A 21766-nucleotide genomic window follows, 5' to 3' on the forward strand; every position below is an offset into this window, starting at 1 on the left:
CAGACCTGGCAGGACTAGCAACAAGTTTAATTACAACCAGAGAAAAATATACTGATCCTAACACATTACAGCTTGCACAGCTAAGGGCATGCACATATTGGAAATAAATGTGCTCACAATTCAAAATGAGAGTTCGATTTAGCAGGGGTGATTCTATTAAGTATGATTAGCTTCCGATCATCTACATGGCCATAGCTTTTAATACCACTTCACCCATAAACGTGCCACTTACCTTCCCCAGAGCAGTAATACCTTCCCTTTTTCCCTGCACCGTCCATATAAAACTACATGCTGCATGATGTATTAGTACAGCTAGATTGTACTAATGGTACATTTTATGAACTCCATTAGTGTAACAAATCTAGACTAGCCCAAGGCCTTTTCTCCCCCTAAATCAAAGTTCACATGAAATCAAAGTTTCCCATATTTTCACAGAAGCTGTTTGCTGCTTTTCCAAGATGCAGCAGTTTGCGAAATGCCACAGGAACAGCATGATGCAATTATTTCCCCATTACTGCATGAAACGAGCAAAGCACTGAAGAAACAGTTGAATCACTGGGGTCGTGTCTATGGAGAATAACAGAAAGCAGAGCAATACTCACTGGGTTTCACTTGAGAAAGATGGAGTCGAGTAAGGGGCAGGAAAACAGACGTTACTCCACCAGTCGGAACCCAGCATCGAGTTCTGAAAACACAACACCATTAAAAGAATGACACTGGCACAGAACCACAACTTTGATAATGCACTTTGGTAGCTGGGAATTCGAGCCTTATCTTATGACCTCCCTCCCCTTATCACATAAAAAAAGTGGCTTTTCGTCATCTTGCAGAGAAGTAGTAGTCATGGATCACACACCACTTCTGACTTGAAGGCCCTGATGGGTTTTCATTCACTCCACAAAGTGTCTTGGGGTCATTATCCTTAGAGATTATTCCTAATCTCAAAACTTTATGGAAACTGGATACTACATCTTCTAACCTGGAGTTAGCCTGTACAGGGAAATGCCAAGGACCTGTGCATATTGCTATTCCAGGCTGCAAGTGCTAGTTTCCACTGGCCGTGCTTACTGAACAAGATGCAACATCCTCTCCCAGCTCCCAACAGAAGGCTCTTTTGTCAGTCATTTTGCTGTCCAAAGGGATGCGGACTTACATGATGAAATGGGGAGAGCTGGGCTTTTTCTTCTTTTAATTAAGGCAAAATGCAGATCTCAACCTGTAATTGCCTGGCTACAGATTGGTAAACACGAGGGGGAAGGAGGCAGGAAGTGAAGGGAGGGACTGAAGCCTGGGTCTGAGATAAAGGTGACTGGAGTGGTAAGAAAAGCACCTCATTTCAGCTGAGGCATGTAGAACTGGGAGGTGGGGGGGTGGGAAATTAAAAAAATGTTTGAAGGCCACTGAAAACAAAAGCCACATTTTTTCAGAAATGAGGAGCAAGTTGGCTGCTTCAGCTTTGGGAAGCCCCATGGCAGGGACCTGATTTTCAGGGGCTCCATAACAACCCAAGTTGAAACCCTTGCAATTGTTTCCACCCAACTTTTTGGGCTGCAACAAGAGGGGCTGACCCATCTCCCAGCAACCAGGTTAGTGGGGGGACACAACCTTAAGGAAAATGGCAGAGATTCCTTACAATCAAAAACCAGCAAACAATAGTCCAAGACAGGTGCTCTCTCGAATCCAAGCTATTAACAATAAATTATTTTGTTGTGTGTTTGCACCATGTCACAACAGGGACACAATCCTGCATAGGGCTCAAAACTACAAATACAATACAACTAAGTCCTCCAGCAGGGCCCAAAAAGGCAAAGTTAGAATGAGCGCCAGCTTTATGGGCCAGCAGGGATAGAAGCAAACAGAAAGCTGGCAATCAGTGTAAATTCCTCCTCTCCTGCCTTAGCAGGCTGCAATGCAACAGTCTTTAAAATTTACAATCACTCCAATTGCAACCTTGCTTTTTCTCCCCTGATTCAAACTGGCCACTTGCCACCAAGCTCTAGGACCAGGAACCAATATTTCACCCCACCCTTTGACAGGAACCCCAGAAAGTCAATTTATCTTGTAAGGTCCCTTCCAGTCCCTAACAGCTATGAATCTATGAAACTCTTGTAAACACCGACACTGTTTCCCAAGGTTTTACCATCGTGTTATAATGCCATCAGCCCTCTATTGACAACCCATCTATCCCTAGCTTCCATAACAACTCTCTCACCTCCATGGCAGGTACACCGAGCTGGGCCTGGAGATTAGGCACACTGTATAAGGTACTGCCTGACTGCTGGTGCTCATGCTGTGGATAGCTGTTCCCCCCGTCCATGGCAGGATGCGCTGAGGGCATCAGGCTTTGTCCAGCTGCATGAAGTTGTCAGGCCAGGTGGGGTAGTCTTGTAGACTGATGGAAGGTTCTTTATCTGTGCTCTTCACTCTGCACCATGTCCTGGGACAAAAAAGAAATTACATGTCTTCAATTTATGGAGAGAGGGAGAAAAAAAGACTTCCAACTCCAGTCTTTCTGGGAGACCAGTAGAATCACAGAAAACGAGGGCTGGAAGGGACCTCAGGAGGTCACGTCTACTCCAATCCCCTGCTCAAAGCAGGACCAGCCCCAACTACATCATCCCAGCCAAGGCTTTGTCTAGTCAGGTCTTTAAAAGCCTCCAAGAATGGAGATGCCACTACCTCTGGGTAACCTGCTCCAGCACTTCACCATCCCCCAGTGAGAAAATTTTTCTTAATATCCAACTTAAACCTCCCTTGCTGCAACTTCACCAGTACATGGAGGTAAGGCCGAAGTGCCTGCTACCTCAATCAACTTGGCTTTCATTTTCACTATGAGCGCACATGCTGGATTCTCAGAAGTCTGGCTTCTGGATTTGAGCCAGTTTCAGTCTTCCCAGAGCCTAAAGCAATATTATTGGTCTTACTGGATTTTACCCTCATGATTATGACAGACTATACCCTTTTGCACAATCTCTCAGCCAGGGATTTCAAAGCATTTTTGATTTGCACCATTAAGACGCACAATCCGCATGTGCTGGATATTGCACTCCACTTTAGAGGTAGGAAACAAAGTCACACCATGAGTCTTGAGTAGAGAGAGAAATTGAACTCTGGAGGAGTCTGAACATTCAGCTCTTTGCTCTAACTGCTAAATCCTAACTTGGCTCATACCTTTATATGGAAGCCAGCAGCCAGGAGCAGTACAAAGGGACAGAGCTGACAAGGCCTTCATCTTATGAAGGAAAGAAAATGATGGTGATGGCAAGTCAGAGAAAAAGATGCAAGTGTGATACCGCTACACATAGGCACGAGCCCAACTCTTCCCCAGACATCTCTGTGCTAGGCCTAGTGGACTGAACCTAACATTTGTCGCCTACCTCGACATTCAAACAATACTCAATTTGGTATGAGAGCATCGAGGAACCTGAGTGATGCTTTAAGGCAGGACAATCTCCCATGACTCACCTCACTGAATATTTCAGGCAGGGTTGGGGGGGTGGTGAGAGAAAAGACTTAAAGGCAGGGAATGAAAAGGAACTTTATAAAAGATGTTACAAAGCCTGAACATCTGAACTGAACTTATTCTCCAGTTTGATCGGAGAGGGAAACAGCTTGCCTGGCTCTCTAAGGGCTTGTAAAGGCCTCTTGGACACTGAACTAAACAGAATTCCTGGTTAGCACAGGTTTGGTACCAATTAAGGGCCATGTCTACATCTGGTATATGGTCTTAGTTTCCCACCCACACCGGCCTCCTCTGGTTTCACTTGTATTGCCCCACTGGAATCAGAGCAAGATGGAGCAAGCAGAAAAGGGTAAAAAAGACTGTAAATGTACTATCTAGGATAACTTCACACCCCACCCCTAAGTGTGGCTTCATCTCTCCCAGCTCTCTATTACCGAATGTACCCATTAATAACCCCACTTCTGCCTTTCTTTTAGCTCCCCCCCCACAAAAAAAAAAATTCTACTGCTGGGGGCCCTTTGATAGCCAGGTAGCCTCTGCTACTCTAGATCCCCAGCCGTTTCTAACTGTCCACCACCTCTCACTAATCTACACTGACATCCGGGACCCCAGCTAAGCAGAATACCACAGGATGCACCATCCCCTGTACCATTAACCACTACAGCCAATTTACTGTAAACTGACTGGCCAACCTGAGTCACAGTAAGACTCACTTTAACCTGTTACCCGCATTTCCAGTACCTCAACCCAATTCAGCTCCTCTTTCATAAATAAATCGACTCACTGGATGCTAAAAGCAGTTGTTTTACTGTCACGCATTAGCTAACTTCAGAAGTAACAAGCGGAGATTTCCTTTCCAACTACTCAGTTGGTGAGAAACAGTTCAGCAAAGCAGCTTCAAGAGCCCACAGGTCCCTTTCTTCTGGGCACCCAGAGCTAAAGCCAGAAGTATATACTTGAAGTTTCCTTCCTCTTAAGTTTGTCCTGATCAATGTTTGGGACAGAAAATATTGACCCCCCAAGACTCCATTTCTTCTTAAATGCACTGAAATACTAAAGATGCACTGTCTCTTGCTGTCACCGACTCAGAGCTACAAATGTGCCTATGCTTTGACCTCCAGCTCAATTATAAGAATTAATCCCAAACAGCTAGGCAGAATCTAAATGGCTTTCAGCACTTGTAAATGAGCGGAAAGGACACTATCAACTGCACTTATTCTTTGCTAGACTCTCCGTAATGCTCTTTAAAGCTCAGAGGGATGGTTATAGTTATAGCTACTGTTATAGTTAAAGCAAACATTTATATATTAATAGTAAAACAAACAAAAAAAACCCTAAACACACACCTTAGGGACAAGAATGTTTCTATGATTTCTTTTCAAATCCAATCTAACCCCCCCCCTTTCTTTCCCCACCCCCAAAACATGACCCCGATCCCTCCAGTGGGTTAGCACAGAGAACCGAAGTGAAACTAAGCAGTGCATCTTCACTGTTCAAGCTGGTACAGCAGATAAACTAAAACAGCACAGGGAGTAAATGAGATACAGATATAGATATCATTATCTTTCAAATGTTGGGGTTCGATCATTTTAAAAGATGCCGTTTCTAATGTAAGATTTTATTTTTTTTAAACGAATCTATTTCTGACTGAGAGCCTCTTAAAAAAAATCATGACCTCTCAGCTGACAAAATCATTCCAGTGTTTGTAATGGAAAATGAAAATAAAAATGACCGTATTTTTCTCCTTCGTTTGCGTATGTACACCCTGTCAGGACAGCTCTTGAAGCAGGGCTAATTAGTCAACGGCTGCAAAGTCATTACAGAGAGAAAACTGGTTCTCCGGAGCCCAGGGGTGAAGGGGCTGACACTTGCTTAACCTTAGTTCAAAGTTACAAGTCAATCACACATCTACTGTGGACACAAATGACTCTGGGGACCATTACAATTTCAGGACTAAAATCTATACCCCAACTGGGTGCGATGCCTTTTCTCCAACACGTTTGTTAAAAGCCTAGATCAGAGTGCTGGATGACTAAGGGGAAGAGGAGGGACACACACACATATTTCCAGGCCATTAGTCTAAATCCAGCCAAGATTGGTTGCGATAAGAAACTGCTGTGCTCATTATGAAATAAAACAGGTGTCTTCCACTTTGCCCCATCTCACTATGACCACCCACCACAATTAGCCAGAACAGTCTGCCTCCTTGCACCCAGAGACCAAAGGTTACAGAAAGTGCACTATCCCACAGGTTTCTCCAAAAAAGTATATGGGTGGGCAGCTGGCAGTGCCAGCAACCGGTTTGTGGGAAAACAGCTCAGAGAGCATCAATATTGAGAGACATCAATTCGACTACCTTCCGCAAGCATTAGAAGTCACACAATATGGTTTTAAAAATGACTTCCTGCCCTGTGGGCAGGGGGCTGGACCTAATGATCTTGCGAGGTCCCTTCCAGTCCTAAAGTCTATGAATCTATGAACACTCATCCGTCTTAAACATTAATCGTAGCCCCACTGGACCTTACAGATAAAGGACAACAGGGCTGAACTACAAGAGGAGGGCTGCCTCCCCCCACCTTTACCATTGCAAATCTGTCCATTTGAAAGTCTCAGGAAATACGCCATGCCCACTTCATTTACTGTGTTTGTGTGGGTGTTTTGCACAATGGCAGAGGGAAAAAAAAAAAGACTTCAAAATGATAGGAAAAATATGACTGTAAGCCTGCAAAGATTAGCAAAAGGGAGCTGAACAACATGAAATTACTTTGAGTTTGTGTTTTGTGAAAAGTCTCGCTCTGAATATCACCACCCAGGCAAACTTGTGGGATTCGGAATTGTAACAGCTCATTTATCAGGTTGCATTTCATCTCCCGAAACAAACCTGCTGAATCTTCAATTTCCACATAGAAATTCCATTGCTAAATATGCAATCTGTTTTCTGGAGAAACAGCTAATGTTGTTTTAACATATACTTTTGGGCCAAGATGTCAGAGAAATTTATAACGCTTGGTGAAACAGCTGAGATTTGATTGGCTGGAAAGGGGGAAAAAATTTAATTAAGGTATGTTTTTATAGCACTGCTTAGATTGCAAGCTCTTTGAAGCAGAGCGTGTCCTCACTTCCAGCACAAAGGGAACACAAAACCAGGTTGGAGGCTGGAGGCACTAGAGAATGCAAATATTAAAAAACAGTGAAGCATCCTGCTGAGGACAACATTACATTTTTGCTGCAACCTGATCAAACCCTGCAAGGAGTTCTTTCAGACAGTGCATGTTTAATTTAAATGCACTGAAGACCCTATCCTGCAATCAATGAGAGGGTTCACTAGAGAGGTAAATTCAGGAGACAGCATTCTAGTGTTGGATCCTGAAGTTGCTACTTAAGCAAACCATCTCATTGATTGTAAGATTGGGTCTTTAAGACTATTTAAATAAGATATCTGTGCACAAACGCACACAATAAAAAAGGTAAGCAGAACTTCGGTGAGAGGTAAGTTCTGCCCCAGGACTTGAGCACCCAAACCTGGTCAGAGACTCTTCCCCTGCTCTTTCATGGCAGCATGAGCTCTACCCTGTTCAAAGGGATTTCAGGATGGTTGTCACTGCAGTGCTAGCTTGCAAGAGATCTATAAACCTTTTGAAAACAAGACCATATTAAACATTAGAGGGACAGAAATATCAGTTTTTTAAATGCCAAAAATTGAGTCTTCTTTACTATTCATTCCATCCAGGAAGAGCACACACCAAATGGAGATGCTCCCTCAGCCTGACAAAGTGTATTTATGCCCAAAAGCTTGCAAAGAAGAATTTTTCCAACTACTTGAGTTGGTCTAATAAAAGATACCAGGATTTACCCAAATAATTTTGTCTGCCTATGTCCTTAGACCAACATAGGTACACAACCTATATTCCTGTAAAAATTGAGAGTGTGTGATTAAAGGCCCTCAGCATGACTGGGGTCTCCACCCGGAAATAAAATCCTTTGCCGGAGGCTTGTTCCATGGTGCTTTAAAAAGCCTTTTCTTGCATGGTTAAAGAAGCTGTTGGGGACACAGGATGGGCAGAAGCAGCAGACTCGGCGGGGTGTGGCTGTGCAGCACATTGCAATTTCTGTTGAGTAAGACTGATCCATTATGCTCCCAGCACATGGCAGCTAATTCCAAAAGAACTTTTCGGGGCGGCCCCTTAAACCAATTCCAGAAATCAGAACTCCCTCAACCTGACAGTCGGGTCCAGCTTTGTCCATCAAACCTGCCTAACAAATGACAAACATCAGTTATTTCCCATTTTCTCTAAGAAAAATCATTAAAAAAAACCAAAAACAACCTCAAAGTGATCAACATACTTTAAAAAAAACAAAAACAGATCATCTCCTTGGAAGAGGCTCATGGAACCTGGCCTTAAAAGCACAGTGTTTGCACAGTGGCACAATAACCTCAAGTTATCTGAAACGGTGATCAAACCTCACTTAGTTAACTCCAATCATCACAGCCAACAAAAGTAACACCTTTTTGCTGGGGCTCAGCATCACTTGGAGAGCTCTGCACTTGCCTGCTTTCAGACAGAGCTGTACACCAGCCTTCTTATTCCACGTGCAGAAATGTTTCTTTTTATTGCGCTGTAAAATCTGCACTCGGGTTTCACAGTCAGTAAGTCCAGGAGTGCAAACAGCTAAAAATGTTTAGCTAATACCCAGCATGCTAATGCATGTCATTACATAGACCTCAGTCCCCCTGATTTATTAGCCAAGCTCCCTCGCAGCTCTAGGACGTATTGAAAAGCTTCACCCTCCCCAAAATACGCCACACGCATGTTTTCACTGCAATGGAATTTGCAAGACGGACAAAGAACAGGCTGTGCAAATCCACATCCAGAAAGTGGGAGCCCGAGATAACAGTTTGAAGCATCTGAGAACCACTTCAGCTCCAAAAGGAAGCAGCCACAGCTCCAGACACCAAACTTGACATGATCATCAGCTGCTTACTTTTTTATTTTATTTTTATTGGGGGGGTGTTTCTAGGGTTGTCGTCTTGTTCCTTTTTAACCCTATCTTCTCCTCCTGACATGACTTGGCAGCCCAGCAGTGGCACCACATAAAAGTACAAGTCACATCTAAAGAGAATAAAGGAATGAAGGTTTACAGCTGAAACGCAAAGCAGAAGAAAGCTTTGCCCCCACTCCTGACTTACCTTTATGTCACACAAGGGTGGCTTTGTAACACCTGAGGTGATTTCTTCCCTTGCTTCTCCCCCCTTCCAGGTCGCTCGTATAATTTCTTGGCTTTTCTCCTTTAAATTTGGGGATATGACCAGGGTGACATATGTCACACTATCAGAGGATAAAGCAGCCTGAGCTGCAAAGCCCTTGAATGAAGCACGGGGGAGCTAAGAGCCAAACCTCACATTTTCTCCTACTCTAGTATCTCCACAGAGGTGCCCCCCAAACCCTCAAGCCCTCTACCCAGAGAGATTAGCCACAAGCTTGTATGGCCAAAGCAGGAAAAAAATGCCTTACATAAAGCCTTACAGGGCCATCTTTATAAACCACGAGGGAGTAGCAAATGGCATAAATAGGTTTTGCTTTAGAGATCACCTTTAAATAAAACTGAGCAGTTACTGGCCAGCAATGGTAGAGGTGCGCTGCCCTGGGGTTAAAGTCAGACTGTTTTAGAGATATCAATATACTCTGGAGCCTTTAAAATAGTGTCTGTTCTTTTCTGTAGTGATTTAAAAAAAAAAAAGAAAGTTGGTAACAGCTTTTGATAGGAAATCAGAAGCAGCGATTCCCGTAACAGCTGTAGCAAATATACAGCTTCACTTATACATCCAAAGTAACTTATGAAGGCTAAAAAAAAATCAATATCAGAAACTCTCCCTGCCCGTTCTACATTATCTTGCATCTTGGTTCTTGGCAACATTAGATTTCACTTGATGGGTTCTCTACCGAGTACAGTGCATCTCTCAAAAAATGGACTTTGGTCCCCAGAAAAAAAAAACAACCCTAAAAAATAACAAAAAAAACTTACAAAATAGCTTAGAAGTCAATTCGCAAAATGAAGAGAAACAGCTTCAAACCTGTAAAACTTCAGAGCTCAAGGGGTGCCGAAATCTGTTCTGACTGTAAACATCACTCAGCATTCGGTGCGTTTTTTCAAAGGAACTCGAGATGCATGGCCAGCCCCGTTTCGTAAATGGGGAAACAGATACATGGGGAGGATTTGTTCAGACGCTCATCAAAACAACAGGGTTGAGAATAGACTCCAGATGTCCTGCACTGCCTGGCCTGCGCTGTAATCATTACACCGCACTTCCCTATAAATGCTTCCACAATGAAATCAAAATTCATCCCCTTGACACTACCCAATTACCCAAAACACATCAGCGATAATGTACGTTGCTAAAGAAACACTACCATAATGAACGAGAGAGACAATGGCGAACACTTGTCTGCACGTGTGCATGCCATGCTGGCTTGGATGAAGGCACAGGTGCAAGTGCAATTTTCTGTCATTTTGATTTGATGGAAAACTTCTTTGTAGGTGTCATGCATCCAGGTTGTAGCCATATTGGTCCAGAGGCAAAAGGAATCAGAACTCATGGTAGAGGTGATATCTTATTAGACCAACTAGGTTTTTTGCAAAAAAAAAAAAAAAAAAAAAAAAATCTTTACATTGCAAGCTTTTAGGCACAAGCATGCTTTGTCACGCATAGGAGAAAAGATTGTAAAAGTTCTCCTGGGTAGAAATGAAAGTGCACATTTCATAGGAGAGATGAAGGTGTGGTAAAATCGCCTGTTTGAAACAGTTCATTTTATATGCTGTTTAGGCTCAGAGAAAAGTTGGAACAGTCTGTTTACCTCAAAGTTGTTTGGTAGTAAGCAGAATGTAGTCTTTGTAGGTGTGCAGTTAAGTGCAAGCTCGACTAACACAACGTTGTGGTTTTTTGGGGGCCTCTAGTTCAAGTATTATGATGGCAGGAGATCAAAACCCCCCAAAAGTTTAGATGTGAAGATGACTCATTTTTTTTGCCCTGACACATCATATGCTTTTTAGATTTACTGCCTCAGCACCCATCAGCCTCTCTCATTGAAGGCCACTTATTTTCTGACCATGACTGTCCCAGTGACCCTGACAGCAGAATGCACAACCGGAAGTGCTAACAACTCTCAGTTTTGTTCTGCCAAAACTTCAGGGCTACAAAGTATTTCTCATTCTAAATGCAAGAGGACACAGGAGGTCCATCTGGTTTTCAACAGGACCAATGGCGAGTTTTTAATAGCTTTTGCTGTAAACTAGTCTCATAAGATGCATGTGCTGGTTCGCTGACATTTATACTCCAAGATCTGAAAACCATCCGTAGCAATACTGTGCGAATGCCTAGCAATATCCATCCTAGAAGGCAGACGGGAAGACAAACTTCTCCCCCAAGCACCAGCTTGTTTTGGCATCTTGCTTATCCCAACAAACCAGAGAGTGAGAACAAACCTCCTGCAAGGTGTCTCACTCTATGCACTGGGCTACTTCTCTAGCCTTCAAGTAACTAAAGACAGACCCAGTGGAAGCCCAAACCCCTAAACCAAATTCTATAGCAAATGTACACTCAAAATCCTTTCCTCACACTCCTTTGCTGCACATATCCTAAACTAACAGTAAAAAAAACTTCTATATGGGGGTGCTGGAGTGATGCACTACCTTTGAAAGCTGGTCCAAGTCTATCCCAGCTAGGCAGCTGGTCCAATAAAAAAAAATATATCACCCACAAAAATCCTTGTCTCTATTTGAGGGGGCAAGTAAACAGCTTCCAAACTCAAGATCACTTATAACAAGAACCACCCACTGCAAAAAACAGATTCTTCTTTTTGCCCACCCAAAAAACCTAGTAGATGGCAGGTCTGTTTGGGACTATCAGGCAACTCTAAGGCAGTGATGAACAAAGACAATTTGGTTAGAGATGTAAACTTCTGACCTCAGTATTGGGCGTTATCACACTTTCACAAAGTAGACTAAAATGAGCTGGTTTCCCCAAGTCAGACATTGTTAGAAGCCACCTCCAAAGAACCAGTCAGTAGAACTAAGCTCCGAAGAAGAGTCATAGCAGGAGAACCTTTTAAAGGATACACACCCAACCTCCTCACATCTTGTGATTGTTTTTTTCCAAAACAGAATTTGAGAGGCTTGAACGAACTATGCCCGTGACAGTCCCTTGGAGTCCAAGAGTTGGAGACCTACTTGCCTTTTTCAGAGAGTGCTGGAAAATCTGAAATGCAGCTCCATGAAAAGAAACATGCTTTTGACAGCAGGAGTCATCTAACTCCATGGGCCAGATCCAGACTACGGCGCCATGTCATCCGGCTTGCAGGGTAATGAGGAGTGTGGCACTGCTACCCTGCTGCCAAATTTCCAGATCCATGGGGAGCCCCATGGGCTGGAGAGAAGGGCCCTTTCATGCTGGATTCGGTGCAAAGGGGAGTATGGGGTCTGATCCAGTGTGGAGGCACTGTAGGGCCCAATCCCATCATGGGGGCAAGCCAAGACCTGATCCAGCCCATAGACCAGCCCTGTGCCACTCATCTGGCCCACTGGGCTAAAAGTTTGAACACTGCTGATCTAACAAATACCTTGCTGGGGTCGTTTGACCCCAGTACTCTTTTCTGCCATGGCAGGGGGTCGGACTAGATGATCTATTCAGGTCCCTTCCAACCCTAGAAACCATGACACTATTTGAGCACATCATCAGGAAGCAGCGAGCACATGCAGCTGACATATGCCAGTTCCCAGCCTTGACATTTACTCTCAGCTGCTAGTCATCTATCCTTCAGAGACCAGCCACCCTAGAGAGAGAGAATTATCAAAAGAAAAGCAATGATCTAAATTCTATTCTAGTTTTAGGGCTTGCTTGTGTTTAAAAGCAGTTGTCAGTAATGCTAGGTGTTACCAGTGTACCTTAGACCAGCTTCCTCCAACACGATAACCTAGCGACAGAAAGACTTTTTCTGCTGTTATAACTCTTGATTTTTACTGGCATAGCTGTGTCAGTTTAAGGTGTAATTTTCTCCCACTCCTCCCTTACGCAGCCCATTCAGCAAACCTTGTAAGTGCATATCAAACCAACCTTTCACCTGTAAAGTTTCAGAAACTGGATGCTGAAACCTGCCGCTCTCAGGCAATACTTTTTTTCATAAGCCATAAAAGAAAGGAACTTATTGTCATAATACTGAAGAAAGTGTCGGCACGCACTGAGAGATCTCAAACATTTTCCAACCTGATTATGCCTCAGAACACAACTGTGAAGTAAGCAAGCTAATTTTAGAGATGGGTAAACCCAGCCTAAAGAAGTGTTCAACTCTAACCACATTAGACAGACGGTCCTGGGCATTGCTGCTGAAAGGTGGGGGGTTACATGTTGTTGGGATGCACAAAGGAATGCAAGAAAAGATTTTGAAAACAGGTTATTAAAAGAAGTCACAGATATAATCCTGGCCTCAAACAATCCATTCATTTCTGGTCACCCCATCCCAAAAAAAAGATAAATACTCGATTAACTTGGTTTTTTTAACCTGCAAATATAACTTGTGGTGCTCACTGCTACAAAATAACATTTAGCAGAAGGGTTTATTAGGATCAAGAAGGATTAAACACATATAATAAGCACCGTCCCAGTAAACAGGACATGTATTTAAGGAATATAAACTCTCATGTTTCAGGGCATAAACTAGACACTAGCTAGGAAGAGGTGCCTCCTGTGGACCCAGGCCTGGACACAACCAAGAGCTGCAAGCTAGAAGGTAAGGAGGACTGTTGCCAACAGGTGCTAAAGAGGGACTCTGATGGCATAGAGCAAATATATATAATCCCTAGAACAGTAATTTCCCTCTGTAAGGACCACGAGGAAATAATGAAGCAATCTTGCAACATGATTTAGAGTGAAGGCACTCAAGTGATGGATTACACACACTCATGAAAAAACCATAAGACTTGCTCTTTAATGGCTGGGCAGTCTATGCTTAATAATGAAACTGTTTTCCTAAGCAGCACGATAAAGCTTTATAAGTAATCTAATTATATCAGGAGTCATTCTGATTGAGATATATGAATAGTTTCAATATCAATAGACTTTCACTTAAACAGTTCATTATGACAGACCTTCCCTCTCTGTGCTGGGCTCTGAATGGGGCAGCTTTCATTCGATGCTACGGAACACGACACTTGGAGGTGACTCAAAAATGGCTTCAGCTTTTTCTGGAGGGTGGCCACAACCTATAGGACAGTCTGGCCTGCACTTACCTTGACCGCTGTTTTGGATGCTCAGTAAACTACTTGGTTATAATCAGGCTCAATAAGGTCATTTTAAAATTACTTCCATTAATACAATAATTCTTAAGCAGGGTGCCAGGAAACCCTGGGGTGCCGCCAGATCCTTTGAAGGGTGCCCCTGCAGAGATATGCAAGGATACAAGCAGATAAATTAAGCAGATAAGCACAGGCTCAGTCTTGCCATCTCCCTACCCTCACTGTCCAGCTCCTCTGCAAGGAGATAAGCACTGGAATATATATAAATAGTTTTTTGAAACTGAGTACCACTCCATTCACAAAAGTTACCGAGGTTGACCCAAGTCCATATCAGTTGAGAATTACTGTGATAACAGGAAGTTAGCAAGTAAGTCACAGACACACAACGTCCAGGCCAAATTTGCTGTTGTGGAATTTCCATGGGCCCGATGATGAAGAAGCCTTCTGGAACTTGAGCTAACTCCTTCTTCTGCCTACAGATACCACATGGCAAGTATTCTTCTCCCATTTGCCACCTCCACACAAGACAACTGGACACAAATGAAATCCAGGGGATTGCTATACCCACCACTCTTGTGAACTTCTTGCAAAACCCAACAGCAGCAGTCTCCGGAGCATGCAACTTGAGAGGCCATCATAAGTGTTGGATAAACCACAAGGGCCACATTTAAATGAACTTAAAGAAGAAAAATATAATCACTCAGAAATAGGAACTGAAGACTAAGGAACTTTGAAAACTGACAAAGATTTCTACATCTCAGGGGCCAAGTCAGCATCAAGTTCCCCTTCAGCATTTTCACTGGGCCTTGTTTTGAACAGAACGTGCATCAGCAGCAATCTGAGTGAGGAAAGGAGGCAGCTGAGAACCTGAACTGCAATTCATCTGCTCTGTGGATGACTTGCTTTCTGAGCATGGGGAAGCCAGCACCTTCTCTGTTCCTCAGTTTACCCAGGGGTAAAACACATCTTATAACCCATAGGGGGTTCTGCAAGGCTTCGCTATTCTTGGAAAGCCACTAAGTACGTCAGAGAAAGGGTATTGTTGGAGTACAAAAGTTGAATGGGTTCAATATGGGTAAGTGCTCACCCGCTTTGGAAGCAAGTCAAAAACTGAATGGAAAGTACCATTTTTTTCTGATTCTCTCCAGCATTTGCAAGTTCCTTTTTATTAGATTTCTTGCAGGTCTGAACTCAGTATGATGCTGCCCTGTTTACACCAGGGCTGCTCAATCCCTGGGGGCCTGGCATCTGGCCCATGGGGAGCCATGTGGGGCTGTGGACCTGAGCATTAGCTCAAATGTGCAGGATGGCACCAGGCCTGATCCTGGCACGTGGGTCTGGGCAGAGGTGGCATGGGGCCCCAGGATCCAGCCTGCGGACTGGCCCCACGACCCTCACCTGGCCCATGGGTTGAGCACCACTGGTTTATAGCCTTCCTTGGTGTACCTGAAGCAGCTACCCTTAGAATAGGGCTTCCCAGCTGATTTATGCAATCTCTGCTAAAAGGGGATCCGATTATGCAGAAGCAGAGCAAAGTAACTATAGGGTCAGTTATAGCAGCTTTTTGCCATTCCTAAGAAAGAGACTGCTGGATTTTTATCTGAAGGTCAAGCGTTTTGAATCTAAAACTTGCTCTCCTGCCAATACGGTGCTTAAATATTAGAAGCAAAGAATCGGTTTTTGAACCTAAGCAAAGCAAAGCAGGGAACATCTGTAACCAACTCAGCCAGTCTGAAATTAACATTAAGAGAGAGATTACCAGAGGGGAAAAAAAAAGAAAGAGAAGTTAAACCCCAAACCAACAGGGAGTACAGGCTAGTCGAGTTATGACAGGCAACAGAAGTCCCAATGGGAAAGATATTAAGTATCTGTGACTAAAATGGAGTCACTTTAGGGCATTCTGTACTGAGTTGTTTAAACTATCTTGATCTCTGAAAAACTCACGGGCAAATTACAATGCATGCAAAATACATTTAGGTATGAGCATCCAGATTATACTTTTGCATTCACTGTGCCCAGGACGGAGAAAAAAATTGGGGAGAATCCTCCTCATTCTTTCCTTCGCTATGCAAGTTTTTACAGAGTTGCAGCAGGACTGCAAACAATCTCTTTGGCAGATTAACTGCTGGAACCATATACTCTGTAAACAGAGGGGAGAAAAAGTTGAGATCACTTCCAAGTTTCCTGCCAGATCTACAGAAGTAGTCTCAGGTGGTGAGGGAAAAAGATCAAACTTGTCCTTTCAAGACATAGGTGTCTAAGGCATGAAGAGGAAGAGCTTTGAAGCAGCACCCACCCCACCTATTTGAGGCTCAGACCATAAGGCACAATCAAAGGCTGGTTGTTGGGCAGGAAACGTCTTCTTTATATGAGCATATCCTGCAAGTCAGCCATGGCCAAAGATAAAGTCAGGTGGGTTTAAATTAGCAGCATAAGAGCCTTAATTACAAGTGCCAGAAAAAGGCTCAAAGTCGGGGGAAAAAACATGCCCAGAACAGGTTGCTTAAATTACAGAGAAAAGGAGGAGAAAGAAGTACAAACAATGAGCTCTGTTTGACTAAGTCACAGCAAAGCTGAACCTGCTGGAGGACAATGAAGAAATCACGCCCTGTTGTTCTACTTCAATACAAAAAGCAGCGTGAATGCAGCCCCGTGGGTGGGAATTTACATGCACAAGAGTCAGGAAATCCAAGCATATGGTTCTCACAAGCTCCTTTCCACATGGCTGGCACTATCTATTACTGTACATGCCATAAAAATGTCTTTGTCCACCCTGGGCAAATCAGACAAATTACAGTTGCCCTGGGATGTCTAAATGCCCTCCTTCGCACATTCTCTGACCCAGGATTAACTGCTTTCCTTCTATTTAATTTTTTTTTTTAAATGGTGAAATAAGGGACCATATAGTTCAGTAAACACCCCCATTCCCCAGAGACCAGTCAGTACAAAGCCATGGAGCAATTATTTGAAGAGTCCTCAAAAGCAGGCAGTAAGACCACTTACTTCCAAAGGAAGTGGTGCTCGCTCCTACCCTGGGCATCTTCAAAAGGAGGCTAGATAGACACCTTGTCAGGGTCGTTTGACCCCAGCACTCTTTCCTGCCATGGCAGGGGTCGGACTTGATGATCTGCTCAGGTCCCTTCTGACCCTACCAACTATGAAACCACCCAGCACAATAGACTCCAGCTATGTATTACTTCTTCCGTCGCTGGTGAAATGTCCCAGAGAAGGGGTATCAATGAGAAACCTTTGCAAAGTTAGCAAAAATGCATTTTAAATCTAGTGGTTAGAACAGGGTATGAGAAGCCAGAGCTCCTAAATTCTTTTGTCTTGATTTGTCACTAACTCCTGTGTACATGTGCAAGTCACACACATATAATCAGAGCAGGAAGGAGTTTTTTGTTGTTTGTTTTTTTTTTTAACTGGGACATTCACACCATAAGTGGCTAATGTGGATGTGGTCACAGCAGTATAAAAAAAAAAACTGCCTTATCCCACTACACTGGTGCTCCATCCTGTATGCGAAGGGCTAAATCTGCATCATCGCACCCTTGCTGGGAGCAGCTGCACCACTGTAGCTGAACTAGCACTAGCTAAAGCAGTCCAGCTTCCCAAAGCAGGCAAGGCCTGAGTCCCTCTGTTCCCCACCATAATATGGACTGTATGTCACGAATGCTCCTGTGACCCCTCAGCAATATTCATAATGGCGAGATCCCCAGGTAAAAGATACCAGTATTTATCCTATCTTTCTAAAGTATCTGAAAAACCTGCATTGAGTCTTGTTCTTATACCGTTCCCAAAAAAAAAAAAATATTTCCTGCATTTCCAATAAAAGGCAAGAACCCTTCCACTTCAGCTCTATAAGCTTAAACAAACTGAATCTCTAAAAAGATAAGGCAGATAAAAGGCATGGCAGTGTCAGTGACAACACATCACAGAGGAATGTTCATTAACCTACACGCTTGACATATTTTCCATTAAATCTCCCATAGCTACTTTTGTTTCAAGACAGCATGATAAAACTTTACAGCTGGCAAGTTACCTGCAATTCTGACCTCATTTTTCATTCATTCAGCTCCCAGAATAACACTGAGACATTATCTTTCATGCTCCCCTGGACTCCAGCTCTCCATCAGCACAACTGTCAGAGCACCAATTCACAGCTCTGAGTTTCGTATTTCTTTCCCACAATGAAGTCGCTGTCAGGCAGAGCCCCTCCCTCCGCTGGTAGGCTGCTTTGACTTCAATGGTCTGGTCTCAAAAATAAAACACTGCTTTTTCAGTAAGGAAACATGACAAACTAGGCCTGAAGCACAGTCTCAGGGTGGAATATTGCAGGTGAAGCAACATACGGGGACAGAAGAGGCAGAATTCAAATCAGCACATTTTTACCTGGGGAAAAAAGACAAATTCATCCATTTCAAAGTACAGCAATCAGAAAAATACCACTCTCCTCCAATACCAAGAATACAGCACATTTTCATGGAAATCTACAGAGCAGCACAGACAGCTGCACTCTGAAAGGTCAAAGACAGAAAGGTTGCGTGAGAAGGCACAAAGACAAGCTCAAGCAACCTGACGATTCAGGTAACTGGTGTGTTAAACAGGTTTCATAAAAGCCAAGCGTGTTCAGCTGCACATCTGAGTCAGAGTCGTGCTGGCCAAAAAGAGGCATCGAATCAAGTAAAACTGAAAGAAGAAATACTGCCCCCATCACCTCCAGGGAGCTGCAGCTCCCTCTGCTAACCATGACCTTAGTCCTGGAAAGGAAAATAAGGTAATGAAATAATAGCTAGCACTGATACAACTGCTCAGCCCCCAGCAGGATGACAGCTCACTTCTACTGGGGCCCCTGGGCAGTCCTGTAACATGACTGCTTCCATCAAAAGAGCTCCAAGTGCAAGGCAAGCATTAATAAGTCAAGCCTCAAACCACAACAGTGAGGTAGGCACCACCTTCCATCACTCTGGTCCATTTCATGAGGGAACAGACCAGAAAAAGAGAAGTGACTTGACTGTGGTCACATAGCAGGCCAATGGCAGAGGCAGAAGAACCATTCAGGTCTCCAGATGCTCCAGATGCGCTGCTCTAGCCACAAGCCCCTTTCCCCACCTTCAGGATCCAACCATGAGTTAGGAAGAAGAGGGTGGGCTTAGAAGGAGCAAAAGGCTTCTCAGTAGTCCTGAAATTCCTGATCCCATGCGCAGCCCTCCCAGAGAGCAGATGAACACACTGTTTTAACCGCATCTTTGCTCACAGTGGAAAAAGCTGTTCGAGGACATCCAAGCTTGACTCTTTGCTAGCCATAAACACATCACTTTGAACCAGCAGGCTGGCTCAACACATATTTTGCCATGTCAGTCTTTTTCAGTCACGTGTTTACAGTTCTGCATCGAGTTACCAAAAGGAAGGGAGAGTTTTACATTTGAAAAATGCTTCAAGGGAGAATATAAAACCACTCTTAATTAAGACTCCAAGGCTTTCCTGAGAGATTCTGACTCCAGTGATTAAAAAATAAATGAAAATCACAGCTCAGTATTCAGCAGCTACACAGTTAGCTCTTTATTACTGTGTCACTGTTCTGAAAGCTATGAAGTTGTGTCAGCATTTCCATTATAAGCCCATGACTGCAGGGGTCTAACTTGGATATTAGAAAAGGACACACCAGATTAAAGTTTGGTTTACATGATCCCCGCATGGTGCGTGGGCACCATCTTACATCATTTTTTTTTAAATGTTTTCTGTCCCCTATAGATTTGCTTAAAGAAATGTATCACTGAAGCAAACTGAAAGTAGCTCCAGTGTTTTAGAGCAAGCATCCTGTCTGGTGCCAACATTATCATGGTGGTGGCATCATGCTAGGCACTGGGCCTGAGAGTCACCTCTTCCAAATCAGCAGGAACTGGCAGGCAGCTCCACTGAGTGACATGCTTAGTGTGTGCAAAAAGCAGTGTCCAGAATACAGCAGCAACTCATGTGGACAATCACAGGGGTGATGCTGGCTCATTTCAAAGGGAGTCTTAGAATCACAGTCTTATACTTCAGAGCTGACAGGCCCAACATGACAGAAAAGGTGGAAGAGAGGAAGAATCAAGAGATCTGACAGGACCTTAAGGACACCTGGGGGAATGAAGGGCAAGTCAAGAGGTAAAAGAAAAAAAAATCCCAGCCATGGCAGCACAGCAAGCCCTTCCAAAGCAGTCTGAAAGAGACGTGAGCAAACAGCTAAGAGGACTTTCAGGTACCATGCCACTGGGGCTGTCTTGCCAGCTTTTGTGAGTTTACAACAAAGTTTTTCCTTCCTCCCTCTGCTGCATGAAAGCCCCAAAGAACACCTTGCATTCAAGAGCTTGTCTGACCATCCCAACCATGCAGTTGGTCCAATAAATAAATAAATAAAAACTCTCACACACACAAATCCTTCCCCAAAAGCCCCAAATACTGACGAGGCAAAGTACCGTCAATGTAAATAAACCAAGGAAAATATTTCTTCCTCTCTAACCTTTAGCCATTCACCTCAAATGTTACTGTGTAGAAACATGAGGTAAAGGACAAATCCAGGCACAGTACTCACTTTTTACACTCGATTAATTCTTTTTAATGTGATTCTAGCCCCCCAACCCTGTACCCTTCAAATAGCCATGCCTAATGCTGAGGCAAATGAGGGCATGGGCACTCCACAATAAAGCCAATGTCAAGACTCCAGAGGATTTTAGACTGCTTCTCTGGCACAGACATTAGACCAGGTAACAGCATTTTCCTCTCAGTGGTAAGTAAATACAGGAGGAGAGCACAATTTCAGCAATGCAGCTTTTGCTGGGATTTGGTCTGCCTGAATAGGTAGCAAGTACTGAGAGTTCAACAGCAAAATTCAGGCACAGAAGCTAAGAGAATTGCCTCTGAGCATCTGAAGAACAAGTAGCAGAGATCAGATGAAAACCCAAAAGCACCAATTGTCAGACTTGTACCCTACTGGAAAACCTGTTTTTTTTAAATGGGGTAAACGCTGCACGCTGCGCATAGTGCCAACATTACTATCCACTCTTCCATTAAATAAATCCACCCTGCAAAACTAACACAGCTATAGGAAGCAGAGAAGAAATCTACCCTTTCATCTCCCACGGAATCGTTAACAAAGTGCCAACTTCAGACCTAAATTCTGCCTCACTTAAAGCCTGCAAAACCATGCAGGAGACAACAGGCCAGCAGGGATGCAGTAAACAGGTAAGTCTTCGCCCGGAGGCCTTAAAATTGGTAACAATACAAGAGCCAAAAAAATAAAAATAAAATAGGGCAGGGTCATTTTAACTGTTGAACCAACCCCATTTGCTATGAAGTCACAATAACAGTAGATCATCTTGATACCACTTTTACAATCACTTTTCCAAGTGTAACCCTGCTTTAAACACTGCATTAGTATTTAATTATGTTAAAACCAAGTATATAGGTGACCACTAACAGCCCCAGAATTAAGAATCTGTTAACATAAGCTCAATTATTCAGAGGCTCTTAATTGGGCCATTAAAATCAGCACCACTGTGGGTAGGAACTTGGCATTCAAGGTCTCTGCCCAGGGTGGATTTCTGCCTATATTTTATGGCACTCCATTCAGGTGCTTTTAAATCAAGCCTGCAGAAAAGCCAGAGGCTGACTGGTGTCTGCAACTGCAGGCCATTTCCTTAGTACACAGTTTCCTTTCGGGGATTAATGCAACCAAAAAAAGCTTAAGTCTTTGCTTCAGATTAGGAGAAAATACTGGAAAAAGCTGCTCAAATGCACAATAACCTTTACCGAGTTTTTAAAATAACTTTCTTCAGGCTAAAACAAGCGACATGCGTAGAGCAATGCCATTACTTCATTGCACATCAGAAAGAGTCTCGGGATCTGTTCCTGACTTGCACCAAACAGCACCTGTATTCCCCAGATAACCTCGTGCTGGTTTAGGAGTCTGCTTGTAAAGAAAAGAGCCAGCAAGTCTAGCTGCATAATACTTTTTTTTTTTTTTTTTTTTTTTTT

The 21766-nt window shown here is 43.5% G+C and overlaps 1 protein-coding gene across 5 annotated transcripts in view; it reads right to left on the reverse strand.

Moving 5' to 3' along the window:
- SBNO2 (strawberry notch homolog 2) overlaps positions 1-21766 on the reverse strand; it is a 99768-nt gene that overhangs the window by 61796 nt on the left and 16206 nt on the right. For all 5 annotated transcript variants that reach the window (XM_019538263.1, XM_019538262.1, XM_019538264.1 and 2 more), the window contains 2 exons: positions 2213-2437; positions 603-685 (listed from right to left, as the gene is read on the reverse strand). In XM_019538263.1, the coding sequence (XP_019393808.1) occupies positions 603-685; positions 2213-2338 (209 nt within the window). In that variant the 5' untranslated portion in view covers positions 2339-2437. The remainder of the gene's footprint in view (positions 1-602; positions 686-2212; positions 2438-21766) is intronic.

Source organism: Crocodylus porosus, unplaced genomic scaffold (genome assembly GCF_001723895.1).
Source record: "Crocodylus porosus isolate Cpor-Errol unplaced genomic scaffold, CroPor_comp1, whole genome shotgun sequence".
Taxonomy (NCBI): Eukaryota; Metazoa; Chordata; order Crocodylia; family Crocodylidae; genus Crocodylus; species Crocodylus porosus.